Source organism: Sphaeramia orbicularis, chromosome 10 (assembly GCF_902148855.1).
Source record: "Sphaeramia orbicularis chromosome 10, fSphaOr1.1, whole genome shotgun sequence".
NCBI lineage: Eukaryota > Metazoa > Chordata > Actinopteri > Kurtiformes > Apogonidae > Sphaeramia > Sphaeramia orbicularis.
In genome coordinates, this window is record NC_043966.1 from 36,877,547 (window position 1) to 36,891,690 (window position 14,144).

Sequence of the window (14,144 nt, forward strand, 5' to 3'; positions counted from 1 at the left end):
TCTTCTCTTTATTTCAGTTAGGTTCTCAGCCACCTCAGATGTAAGAAAGTGTAGAAACACGCAAACTGACAAAAGGACAGAGCTTCCCCTTCCCCTCATCAACATGCCAGCGGAGCTAGAGAACAGCTCACACCAGACGCCACCACCACGTTGTGCAGCTACGTACTCAAACAGAAACCACATCATTAGCGTCTGTGGTTCACATGCTCTCACATTTACAGGTCTGTGTGCATCAAAGACTGCCAGCAACCTTCTGAGCTGTTGACCCTGTTTGTCGTCCACGACTGTGTGTTTGTGTTCATTTTGCTTGGGAGCGTGAAGCTGAAATGCTGCAGGGGTATGTGCTCCCTGGTGGTCCCTCATGGGTCTGATGTCTTTGGTACATCCATGCTGATCAGTGAAGAGGACAGAAAAGCAAAAGGTAATGTCAGTTTGTTTTTTTGTTTGTTTTAAATTTCTAATATGATTATCCTGCTGCTGTATTTTGTCTCAACATTTGTGGTCACAGTCAGCACTTTTTGCTGATGCCAGTAGGTTTGTCATTTCATCCTGTTCCACTTTGCACTGTCTAATATTATCTCTTAATATCGATATGTTACACAAGTTTTCATATCCAGGTTTATGTAACATCAGTTTAAAAGCTTTTCTTCACTGTTGTTGTTGTGTCTGAGTCATACAACACAAAGTGATTTAACTGATTTTAATGTTGTCAGTCATGATTCATGACACTTTGACAGAAGACGCTACAACACAGAGGTCTGACAAATGGAAAAACAAAGCTGAGAATATGTTTTGTGCTGCTAAATCTTAATTGTGTATGTACTTCCTTGAATGTGGGTCTTTCACCACGCTGTTGCATAAATGTGTGCTCTATAGTTGGTCAAGGGAAACCGTTGGCTGACTGTTAGTGAACTGAAAACCACGTTACCCAATAGGATCAGGAGGCAAAACCTGTCAAAAGTACAGTAAAGCAAACAAAAAAATCAGCCTGTGTTTCTCTGTTCCTCCTCTGAGATGAGCTGAGGAAGGGTGTGGTTTTGGGTCGTTGGCAGACTGGGGCCGATGCTTCACTGATAAGGAGAGATCAGGCTCTGACTTTTCTCCAGATATTTTCTCCTGCAGCCTCTGCCTTTGACAGAGACCCCCGTCTAATTGATCCCTTTTACCATGTCTGTTTTAATGTGTTTTAATTTATCATCCCAAAACACACCACACATTTTCATACTGTCAGTCGAGACTGAAACTGACATGAGACACAGGAAAATGACAGTAATTTATTATCCCACCCCTCCGAAGGGGAGGAGAGGGGTATTGTTTTAGTTTGGTTTGTTTGTTTGTTTGTTTGTTAACACTCTAGCAGCAAAACTATTATTTGAATTCATACCAAACTGGGTTTATAGATTGCCAGTGACCGAGAATAGATGTCATTACATTTTGGGAAAAGTTGGTCGAAGTTCAAATTTCTTAATGATTTTTTAAAAATCTTTTTTTTTCCTCCCATTTACTTATAATGGGCAACATTTCAAATGTCTATAAAAACATCAATTTTGTTGCAATTTTTTTCAAACTTGGCACATATATAGAGGCAATTGATATGCTGACATCAGCACACACATAGACATGATGACATCAGCTGGATCGATGCCAAAATAAGCTACAATATGTGCGAGGGGCGGGTTTTGTTGTGCCTGGCACCACTTATTTTTAGTGTTTCGTGTCATGTCTTGTCTAATAAAATATGTTTGATTATTGTAAGAAATTTGCCGTCAAGTTCAGTTTCACATGTTTATTTGTGACTTTTTGTCACATCATAAGTAAGATTACCCTACTATTTATATACAGCCTTTTTTTGGTTTATGACTAAGAATCTCAATTGTGACGATTACGTATACTGCAAAAAAAAAAAAGAAAGAAAGTTGCATGCTCTTCTTTATGTTTATGCATAAAGGTGTAAGTATGTATGTCTTTATATGTATTCAACAGTTCACACACAGGAAAACTATGATGTGCTTTACAGTGAAAAACTCAATAAATTAGATAATAAATATATTATATATAAATAGTGTACAATGAGGATGACTGATGATTGAAAAACCTCTTACCTGCAGCAATGATGGATCATTAGAAATCCTTTTAGTGGTTAAAAATGATAAATGCATTCTCTGGTCAAGCATGTTTTTCCTTTTTAACTAAAGTGCTAGTTAAAAAGACAAAACCAAATGTTGAAAAAATGTACGTTACAAGTGAGTGATAGAAATTTAACGGCAATCAGCAATCCATAAACACTGCTTTAAGAGTGTAATTTCTTCTACATAATATCTACTCTTCTGATCTTTTGCAGGAGTCTGACAGAAAAGATGGAGGATCCACAACTGATAAAGAGTTACTGAATTATGTGACCATCTTTTTCCATGTGAGAGCAACACAACGTGAATCCGACGATGAATACATCCAGCGTCCTGGTGAATTCATCCACACAATGCCACCACAATATGAGCGGCTGGGAAGAAAACATGGAGAAGATGTACACCTACTTCTACCTGGTGGTCTTCATCCCCGGGCTGCTGCTCAATACCACTGCCCTCTGGGTCCTCTGCAGACACATTAGGTGCACATCACATACATTTAAGTCAACATGTACACTGTATTCTGCACATATGTAACTGTATACCCCTGTTCTTCCACAGTAAGAAGACCAAAGCAGTGATTTTCATGATCAACCTGGCGTTTGCAGATCTGGCACACATCCTCTCTCTGCCCCTCAGGATTTATTATTACTTCACACATACCTGGCCATTTGGACGCACTGTCTGTTTATTCTGCTTCTACCTTAAATACCTCAACATGTATGCTGCCATTGTGTTTCTGGTAAGGAGGCAGAAAAAGGAACTAGTCCTGTCGGTTAACAAGTTTTATGTTTATAATAATAGTAACAAATGATTTCACTTTAACCCTTTAATATGCACTCATATACGCTGAAAGCCTAACATTAGGGTTAGGTTTGACCTGTATTTAGACTGACAAACTTTAGATTATACTTCTGCTATTACTGCTACTACTACTAGACAGATAGATGTATTTTATTGAACCCATACTGGGAAATTATAGTGAAGCAGCAGCATGACTCAGAGAAAAAAATAGAACACAAGTGCAACGAAACTATGCATAATAAATTAGAAGTATAGCAACAGACCTGAATAAATGACCTGGATTAAGGAGCAAAAATAAACTGTAAAATCTACTACTACTACTACTACTACTACTACTACTACTACTACTACTAATAATAATAATAATAATAATAATAATAATAATACAAAATAGCCTTTCAGGATACTCAAAGATGCTTTACAAGTTAAAACAAGTAGGTACAAAGAAGAATGTACAATATTCACAGACTTATAAAATATAGAATATAGAAATACAAACTGCATGATGAAATCGTCATACCAGAAGCACTCAAATTTATAATATAAAAAAAATACATATAATATATATGTGTAACAAAAGAACATGATCAAGAAGTACCACACATCCTCAGGACAAGTTTAAAGCAATTCTAAAAAGATTCAATTCAATTCAGTTATATTTGTAGAGCCCTATATCACAACAAGGTTGCCTCACAGGAGCTTTATAGAATTAGTTGGATATGAAAATAAACAGTCAAATAAACAGTAGATGAAGGAAATGGATTAATGATGAGTTTTGAGGAGAGATGAGAATTAATTGAGTTCCAGAGCTATGGAGCCCAGGTTGTGTTTCAGCCACATTAAACACAGATACTAAAGCGTGGTTCCCAACCTTTTTTGGCTCGTGACCCCATTTTAACATCACAAATTTCTGGCGACCCCATCCACTCAAAATTGAGACTTTTTTTTTTGCTAAAATTAATTTGTTTTTGATCATCTAATAGTTTGCTATACTATGTTGCAAATAAAGGTTGATTTTAGATGACATTTAGGCTATAGAATGTATATTATTATGGGCAGAGGCAGAAAAGCCTGGTGTAGATTACTGCACAAAGTGAGAATTTTATTTTCCTTGGTCAGGATATGTACAGTCAATCCAGGTTGTATTTACAAGGCTGACAATTAATACTGAACAAACAATAACACAAACTATGAATTCTGTGATTGTCTCTCTCAACTCACTATGTATTTTTTATTTGTAAATTTTTTTTAAAATTTCTATCAATTACTAGAATTTTCAGACGACCCCATTTGAATTCCAAGCAACCCTATGTGGGGTCCCGACCCCAAGGTTGAAAATCACTACTCTAGAGGATGCCCCCACTAAAGTCAAATGCATGTACACTGAACCCTGTAGTTCTTCTGTTATAAACTGAATACTACCCCTGACTCTGCTCTTCTCACGTCTTGCAACTAGTTTATTTCCCGTGACAGTAAAATATACAGCCATTGCCATTATTTTCACACCATTATTTTTTGTCACCTGCAGGTATGCATCAGCATGCAGAGGTGTGTCTTCCTGCTGGACCCGTTCGCTGCTCGCAGGTGGAGGCGGCGCTATGACCTTCTGATCAGTATAATAGTGTGGGTTGTGGTTGGTCTGGCCTGCTCCCCTTTCATTCTCATGCGCAGCAACAGTAACAGCTCCACCAGTACAAGTGTCAGCACACATCCGGTCTATAACACATCCTATTTTCTGGAAATCACCTCTACCCAGCATCCCTCAGCCCACACTGAGCTCTATGTGACACCCTTAAGTACAAGCCCCTTCACAACCACTCCCACCAAAGCAGGGTGCTTTAAGGACTTGCCCATGCGCCGTCTACCCCTCTCTCTTGCAGTCACCATGATGGCTTTAGCTGAGCTGTTTGGATTCCTGATTCCTTTGGCCTGTATCAGTTACAGCTCTTTCAAAATTGCCCGTTCCCTCATGCAAAGTCAAACCCAGAAGCAGGACTCGATCACACTCAGCAATTCATCTACAGGTCGCTCCCGCATGCAGTCAGTGACCTCCAACTGTCAGACAGATAAATTCCATGAGAAGCAGACAAATGGTGAGAAACGGCGTGCCTTGCGAATGGTACTGAGCTGCTCTGTCCTCTTCTTGTTCTGCTTCGCCCCCTACCACCTCAACTTTTTGCTCTACCTGATGGTGTCACAGGATATTCTGTCCCACTGTGCCATCAGACTGGCGGTGCGTCAGTTCCACCCAGTGTCTCTGTGCCTGGCGAGCCTGAGCTGCTGCCTCAACCCCCTGCTCTACTACTTCCTGACGGCAGAGTTCAGATTGCACCTCACCAGGCGCAACTCCTCCTTCTCATCGTTCTTGTCCTCACCTGTCAGCTCTCCAACTCAACGCACCGTGATGCACAGACTGATGAGCATGGAGAGCACCTCCTCAGACAGGGAGTAGGCCCATGCAGATGGACATTTGTTTTTTTCCTGCTTGAATGGCAGATAAAAAACGTTCACATGATTAAAAACAGACAATTCTACAAGATGCACTTGAAGCCAGACTGACAAGATCTAAGCTGAGTAACAGGATGATCCCACAAATCACAGCTGACTGAGTATAAACTGACCAGAAGAGCTTTGACCTCAGTGCGAATAGCCTTCCAGAGGACATTTCACTAGAACATCATTAGTCAACAACTCCACTGTTTTGCTACTGTGTGTGCCCAATACTGTATTTGTGTGAATTTAATATAGGACGTCTACAGCTGGTTCTGTTAATAAGCTAAAGCAATAACAATGTTATTACCGTATATTTCAAAACTGTAAAAGGATATACATCAATATACTGAAAATAAAAGCATGTCTGCTCTTTCTGTTACATGTGTGGCATTGTTTGTCTCTGAGGTTTGCTTCACAGTGACATGTTCTCGGGTAACTCCAAATGAAAACAGGTGCTGAACTTAGTCTGAGCTTCACTTCCTCCCACAGTGTGAAGTGGTGAAAACAATTGGCAGCAGTTTGCACAATCTGCAGCTGCCATGGCTCTGTGGTTGGCTTTAAACTGAAGTTCACCCAACCACCCACCTACCCACCCATCCTCTCCTGCATCTACTAACCCTACGCCTGAGCCAACTCTCAAACTGCCCCCACCCCCAGGCAGATGCATGCAACCCACCTAAGGAAACAACAGGAAAAAAATGCCAGTTGTCTGATTCACACAGCAGAATGTGCTCCACTTTATCTGTTTTCCGTCACCCCTCGCTGCCTCATTAATTGCATCTGCTATTCACTTCACAAATGATGCTGTTGAACTGTGCGTGAAGAAGTTTAAGTTTCAGTATTGTCATGACAAGGGCACATCATGCATCAACCGCTTAAAAAGTGGCCTCGAGCAGAATAGCAGAAGTCATGGTGTCAAAAATGCTTGCAGACCACACCCCCGCATTCACAGGAAGCCTTATGTGAGCTGAAACCCCTCAGTACAGAGACAATCAGAGACGGAAAGACAGAGACAGAGAGAAAGACATAAACTGTAAGATCAAAACAGGAAATAGCATTATAACAGACAGAAGAAATGAGCAGTAAAACCTGAGGCAAAACCAGAGATAAACAGTGAGAAGAATCGTGAGATAAAGAACTGAGAGAGTGAGAGGGGAGGGCAGAAAAAGTGACTGGTACTGGGGGAGGAGAGAAGGCATGACATGTGTCGGCTGATGCTTCACTCTTCTGCTTTTTTCTGCCTGTGATGCTAAAGGGATTCAAGTTCGAGGACAGAGAGGTGAGGCGGCAGTTGTCAACTGTGTAAACTCTTGTAAAAGTGTGAGTGGTGTGTGTGTGTGAGTCTGGATTGCTGGATGGTTTCAGCATGGAGTAATGTCTCATGGGGGATCTGGTACTGTACGTTTCTCCAATGTGAGGAATGTGTGTTATGTTGAGTGTGAGTGTGTGTGTGTGTGTGTGTGTGTGTGTGGACTTGTGTCGGGCTACTCCTCTGTGTGGGTACAGTGTATGTTGATGTAACAGGGGTTCTATGATATGTGTTGTTTGTTGGAACTACTGCATGTGGAGGGACCTGGGTGCTGGCCGACACCAACTTTTTGGGTGCTGATACATGAGGCCAGATGTCTTGTCTGCCTGGAAAAGCTGTAACACACTGACAACCCACAGAGAGATGAATCACAGCGAATAAAATAATGTTTCCATTGGCAAGACGTGAGGAATGAAAGTCCAGATTTGTAAGGTAGGAGTTGTGTCAAGTGTAGAAACTCTGAAAAACAAAACTTTCACAAACTTTCACTCAAGTCACAGATAAGATAAGATAAAATAAGACTATATTGATCCCACTTTGGGGAAATTGCAGAGTTTACAGCAGCAAAATAGAAAAACAAAGTGCAGAAAGACAGGCAGAAACATTCAAGAGTGAAACATGAATTATAAAAGAGAATCTGCTATTTATATTATTTACATATTTACAATATAGTTGCACATTAAACTTCACTCTCCTTCTATGTACCCTGATATCATGTGGCTAAAGAGACAATCATGATGTTTTTCTTTAAGCAAAATAAAATGTTGCCACTGAACACTATTGTACTCTAAAAAACCATTGGGTTAATAAAAAACAACAGTTTGGTTTACTTCAGTCGGCTAATATGTAGGGTAAATATGATTAGATGCAGCCATGACTTCTAATAAACCAGCTTGTTGAGTTATGGGCTTTTTTCTAAACCATAAAACTGGTTAAAAACACATGTACCAGAAAAAAAAAATATCTCAGAGTTAAGGGTTTACCGGAAACTACACAAATATAACACTAGTTTACTGCAATAATTCATTTTTACCTGGTTCATATTAACCAACAGGCTAGCCTACATTAGCTAAAATTAGCTAGTGGGAGATGTTTGTGATAACTTGAGTGATGTGTGGATCGTTAAATCAGTTAGTTAGCCTGGTCACCAGCAACATATCCAGCTAACTTAACAAAAATGTACATGGATAGTAGAATAAAGATAGAAAATGTTAGAATATTGTGGGACACAAAGGTAACTTATGTGTGTTAAGTTGTGCTAGCTGACTAATGCCAACAGCTAACAAGTGTAATATGTAACATTAGCACTGTAAAAGAAACATAAGATTGATATATATTGGGAAATTTATTGACAACAACGTGAATATTTTTTATCATGATTATATTTCACATCATTGGCAAAATCCTACATGCCGTTGTATTGTGGGTGGTTGGTGTTATTTTGTTCATGTAGTGTATGTAAATATCCTGAAACTAAACACTGGACCACTTTAAAATGTCCTTGCTGCTGGACTTCACACATAAAGCTGACTGTTTTTAATTAGTGCACATTTTTTACACATTCCACCCGCAGGAAATAACACTGGTTTCAGTAGGAAGTCTGATGTGGTTGAACAGACAGCATCAAACTGGAAAAAAATGCTGTACGTGCAAGAGTGACAATAAAACAAGCAAAACAATCACATATAAGTCAAAGGTCAACCAAGCTAAAAGAAGACTGGGGACTGGGGGGTCTACAGGGAATTGTTTCTGAGTGCTGTTAAAACAGATATAGGGCAGTCAGAGGCCAGAGAGTGAGGAACAGTTTATACTGGTAATGCAGTGTTGTACGGCGTCCAAATTGGCCAATTCCACTCCTTGTCTCTTTATTCAGACAAGTAATATACACAAGATATAAAATGCAGATAGTGTATGCTCACATATTTATCACAAAATGTCAACAGCCATTGAACACACACCCTTACACCATACATCAGCTACTTAAACCCATACAGAGAAAAGTAGTTGCACAGATGAAGGATAATGAGCTGAAACAGTAAACAAAGAAGAGCAAAGAAAAACTATCTCTGCAGATGATCAAATGTGGAGGGAGATGGTATAGAAATACAGTTGCACAGCAGTTACAAATGAGTTTTGTTTGCATTTGGCAATAACAGAAGGGAGCAAAACATGATTTCAGTATGAGGAGCTGAATCCCAATGCACCCCTTGGCCCTCCCCCTTCCCCTTCCCCCTTCTCCCTCCATTTTCCGCATTCACGTAAAGGGGTAGGGGTGTCCCGATTCCCGATGAGTCGAAGGGGAAGGGCTAAGGGGGAGGGCTGTTTGGCCCTCAAAATGTAGATTTTTCATGACCACACTACAAACAGAAGGGTGTGAAAAATCTCCCATAATTCTGTTCAAACCATCAGCAAGATGGAGGTAAACACAACAAAGAAGTGCAGCAGTGTGGTGACAGAAACACACAAATGTATGTATTTTCTTTGTAAACAACTTAATCATTTGATCGACCGTTTAATGGCATTTTAATGTGTTATAGATTGCATTTCTGCGGTTTGTGGTTGATAGATTCAAAAAGATGCCCAAAGTCCATACAACAGAGATGGTTACAGCTGCTGACAGCATGGAGAATTCTTTCAGAAACAAAGGTGTCACATCTGTTTATAACGCCATCGATGACTGCTGATGACGTAACAGGTTTCAAAGGGTTGTCTCATTTCATAGGGGAAAGTTTCAACCCCTAACCCTTGCAACTCTATTTCAAGGGGTAGTGCCAAGTACAAGGGCCAAGGGGGAGGGCTAAGGCTTGAATTGGGACTGGGTCAGGGTGTAAGTGTCTCTGCAAAAACACTTACATTACTTACTTTATCAGAACCAGGGTGAGTGAGTCTTTCTTGGTTATCCTCATTAATACATATATTTACTAGAAAAGCACTTGGAGAGGGCAGACCTCAGCCAAAGCAGATCAGTCTCCCCACCCCACCCCACCCCCCGATCACCACCAAAATTTAATCATTTATTCCTTGTGCCAGTATCAACATTTCCTGAAAATTTCATGAAAATATTTCCATAACTTTCTGAGTTAGACAGACAGACAAGCAAACAAACAAACAAACCCCTATAAATCCCCTCTTTACTAAATAATATTCAGTGTTACCATGGATACACTTTCCTCCAGGACTAAAAAAAATAATGCTGTGAAAATACATCTGCAAGAAGGTTAAAAAATAGACTCACATTTTTTCACATCAGTCTTAAAACAGCACTCCCTACCCATGCAGTAAATGACTTACAAGAAGTGGAAATATTAAGATTTTTCCTTCTGTCAGGGCAGGCTAAGAAAATATTCCTCCCTAATATGATTTAAATGCAAAAAGTGAAGATACAGGGCTTAGATCATCTGAGTTAAAAAAAAAAAAAAAAAGAGCGCGAGAGAGAGAGCGAAGGTATTCTCCAGAATTAGTCAGACCCCTAAGGCATATTATACAGCTTTGACTAATATGAATGAGAAGAATGGATCTCTTAGAGACAGTTACGGAGCCATCAGGAAATGTAAAAATAGGCATGGGATAGTCATTTTAAGTTGCAGTTTAGTGCTTATGTACTGAAAGGGTACTAAAAAATGCATAGGCAAAAGCAACACAATAATAACTATCACACATATGCCTTAATTCAGGGACTCTAAACTTCTTACTGGGATCCAAATGTACATAAATACGTTATGAGCTGCCATAACATGGACATTTTTTTGACTCTCCTGCTGTTAAAACTCTGTAAACAGCATCTGACACAAACAGATCAGTGAAGCAAAAATGAACAATTGTCCTCTGTGTAGTGGAGGGGGAGGAAGTACTGAGCTCCTTTACTTCAGTAAAATTATAAACACCAAAGTGTACAAATACTCTATCACAAGTCAAACTCCTCTATTCATATAGTTTCTCCAAAATGAAGTGTCATAAAAGCTATAAGAGCACTTACTCGTTGTGTACCCTCTATTCAAGTTTTTTTTTATTTATTTTTTTTTTTTTTTATTATAGCATACTTTATTCGTTTTTGGGTTTTTTTTGCTAGTTGAAATGCATTTTAAATTAAGAACATGTTAATGTAATTTATCAGTCACTTTTAGATCATACATATCCTACTGGATAGATAAACAGTACTATATTTTTATCTTGAAGGGTACAAAATAAAGTGTCACAAATGTGGTAGAGTTAAATAATTCTCTCTTAAAGTACTGTAAAAATGTAAAGTGTAAATTATAAATATATCAAAGTTGCAGGTTGAGTAAATACTGAGTTATATTTCACCCCCGGAATGAAGCAGATCACCTCACATATTGGTGCATTTATGTGCATATTATTCAAATGACTGGATAAAAAGGCATCTGTGGCCCAGTTTGGATCCTGGCCCTGGTTTTGGGAAAACCAGTCTTAAACCAGGGCACCAGAAGTTCAAATACATTTTCAGTTTTGCAACACATATCTTGCAAAACACTGCAAGACACTGTTTCTTACATGAGACATTTTGTTCAAAAAAGAAAACTCTTGCAATCATTGGGGGGAAAAAACTTCCATTCAAAGTGCAAATCATACCACAAATTGACAAAACAGACACACTTTTGATAACACTTATACACACACTGAAAACCAACTTTATTACCACTAATACACCTCATATAATATCTGTTTTAAGTGACTTCTGCAAGATCTTTGCAAACGTAGAAGCAGTTAGAGCAGGAGGGAGAGGAAGAGTCAGAGGAAGAAGGAAGAGGGGATTGAATAGAGACCTGTTTCTGAATACATCAGGGTGATGCCTTCACTGTCTGTCCAGGAATGATATTGCTTGTGATTGTAGATGAGTTGATGTGGTCAGACCCGAACAAAAAGCCATGTTATCCATTACAATACAACTAATAATGTGTTGACCACTGTGATATGTGAGTATACTGCTCTGGAAAAAAAATAAGAGACCACTGCAAAAGTATCACTTTCTCTGATTTTACAATTGTATGTGTTTGATTAAAATGAACATTTTGGTTTTATTCTCTAAACTACTGACAGCATTTCTCCCAAATTCCAAATAAAAATATTGTTATTTAGAGCATACATTTGCGGAACACGACACATGGTCAAAATAACCAAAAAAAAAAAAAAACAGTTTTCAGACCTCAAATAAAAAAAAGAATATAAGTTCATATTAATTTCTAAACAACATAGTACTGATGTTGTAACTTGGGAAAAGTTCAGACATCAGTATTTGGTGGAATAACCCTGGTTTTCAATGACAGCTTTCATGTGTCTTGGCTCTCTACCATTGCTGCTGGATGACTTTACACAGCTCCTGGCAGAGAAATTCAAGAAGGTCAGTAATGTTCCATGGTTTGTGACCATCCATCTTCCTCCAGAAGTTTTCAAAGTGGGTTCAGGTCTGCAGACTGGGCTGGCCATGACAGGGTCTTCATCTGGTGGTCCATCATCCACACCTTTATTGACCTAGCTGAGGCCAGGAGCATTGGCCTGATAGAAAAACCAGTCCTCAGAGTTTGGGAACATTGTCAGAGCAGAAGTCCAGTAGTTTTCATATACTTTTGTGGTACTAATAGCACTGTTTTTACCTATTGTAAGAGGATAGTGGTGGCTACAGTAGTGGTGTTTATACTTCTTAAATAACACATGGATCAGGTGTTTATTCAGTAGAATAAGGTGTGCTTGTGTTGGAATTCAACAAACAGGAATGGAATGGCTGTCATATATGCACACATGCTGATTTCAGAGGAAATTGCAGTGGTCTCATAATTTTTTCTATACCTGTATGCATTGCTGTCTAGTGGAACAATCTTCCACAAAGGCCTGTATGAAAGTAAAACTATAAAAGGTTATCCTAGTACTAAAGACAGCAGTGGTGTGTTAAGTGCATTTGTGTGTCGTAACTCAGAATCTGTAAGTATGGATGTCAAAAGTGACATTTCAAAATAGGGTTCATATGTGTTCCATTTTGACATAGAACTGAGGCGCTTTTGTCTTTTGTACAAACGTGTAAGCAAATGGAAAAAAAACTTACAGTTCATATTATACATTACCTGTCATTTACTATAGGAAATGTTAACAATTGTTTAACATAATCATCCACTCAAAAGTCTTGCCTGTATCAGCTAAGACAGTTTATTCAAATGTAAACCAAAGGTGGAATGAATCTTCATACTTCCCCTGATGCAGAATTAAACAGTTCCAGCAAAGAAACCTGAGGTGAACCTGTTCACACCCACCATTTTGCACAGAGGAAGGCCTGTCGCCCTCAGGATGGATGTGCATTTACAGACATGACTGTGTAATTTCCGACAAAGTCGTTCCCCGCGTCACAGTGAAGCCAATGAGACAGGTTTGTTGTAGTCCAATCTGTAAACCACGCGGCTGGTTAGTACTTGCAAACCCCATTAGTCTCTCGGAGGCGTCACAGCAGTATACTGTGGGTTGCCAATGCTATCATGAGGTGTGACATACAAGACTGCAGGTTCAACCTCTCTGTGGGTTTGCATATTTACTGTAAATGCTACTGCAAAACCTATGGTTGCACAAAGTTCATAGATTACAATAAAACACAGTATAAGCAGCCCTACATGGAGAGAATTTGACTGGAAGACAAAGATTTATTATTTTAACACCCCTTCTATTGCCTCAAAATACAGTAATATGTCAAACCTTTGTTGGAGAAATTGTGGGATGGTTGGCGACTTCACTCGTATATTTTGGGATTGCCCTAAGATCTCAGATTTCTGGAAAGGAGTACAGAAGGAAGTACTCCTTGAACCGACCTTGTACATACTGGGAATACTACCTGAGGAACTAACAGACAGAGATAATAGTTATTTGCTAATAGTGTTGATCTTGACAGCTAAGAAAGTGACTACAACATAATGGTTGAAGTCACAGCCTCCCACCGCAATAGAATGGTGGGACATAGACAAGAGGCTGTATATTATGGAAAAAATTACAGCGAAACTAGAACTGAAAGAGCAATTTGAGACAACATGGAAACTAATAACACAAGCGATAGCGGAGCCCTAACCCCCCCACACCCATGTACACACCACCACCACCACACATACACACACACACACACACACACACACACAATTTTTATGACTTACATCTCTGTATAAGTACTGGCCACATTTGTACACCTGCAAGTTTGCTTTACCTGTGAAAAATTAATAAAAGCTTACCAAAAAAATTTAAAAAACAGAGTATAAAAAAGTCCAGGGGTGCAAGTGCCTGTGTTTATGAACCAGGAAACTATACACTGATACACAGCGTGAACAATAGAAAGTCTGTTCTCTGTATAATATGCAAAATATGCAGCCATAGTAATAGCAGATTAACAATGAAACATCTCATCTTGTTTTCTATAAATGCCC

At 39.1% G+C, this 14,144-nt stretch overlaps 1 protein-coding gene across 1 annotated transcript in view; it reads left to right on the top strand.

The window, feature by feature from the left end:
* Positions 1-14,144, top strand: part of LOC115426848 (uncharacterized) — a 21,833-nt gene continuing 7,689 nt past the window's right edge. Inside the window, exons 1-4 of the mRNA XM_030145078.1 lie at positions 1-421; positions 2,342-2,608; positions 2,688-2,868; positions 4,459-5,379. Of these exons, the coding sequence (XP_030000938.1) occupies positions 2,442-2,608; positions 2,688-2,868; positions 4,459-5,379 (1,269 nt within the window). The 5' untranslated portion in view covers positions 1-421; positions 2,342-2,441. The remainder of the gene's footprint in view (positions 422-2,341; positions 2,609-2,687; positions 2,869-4,458; positions 5,380-14,144) is intronic.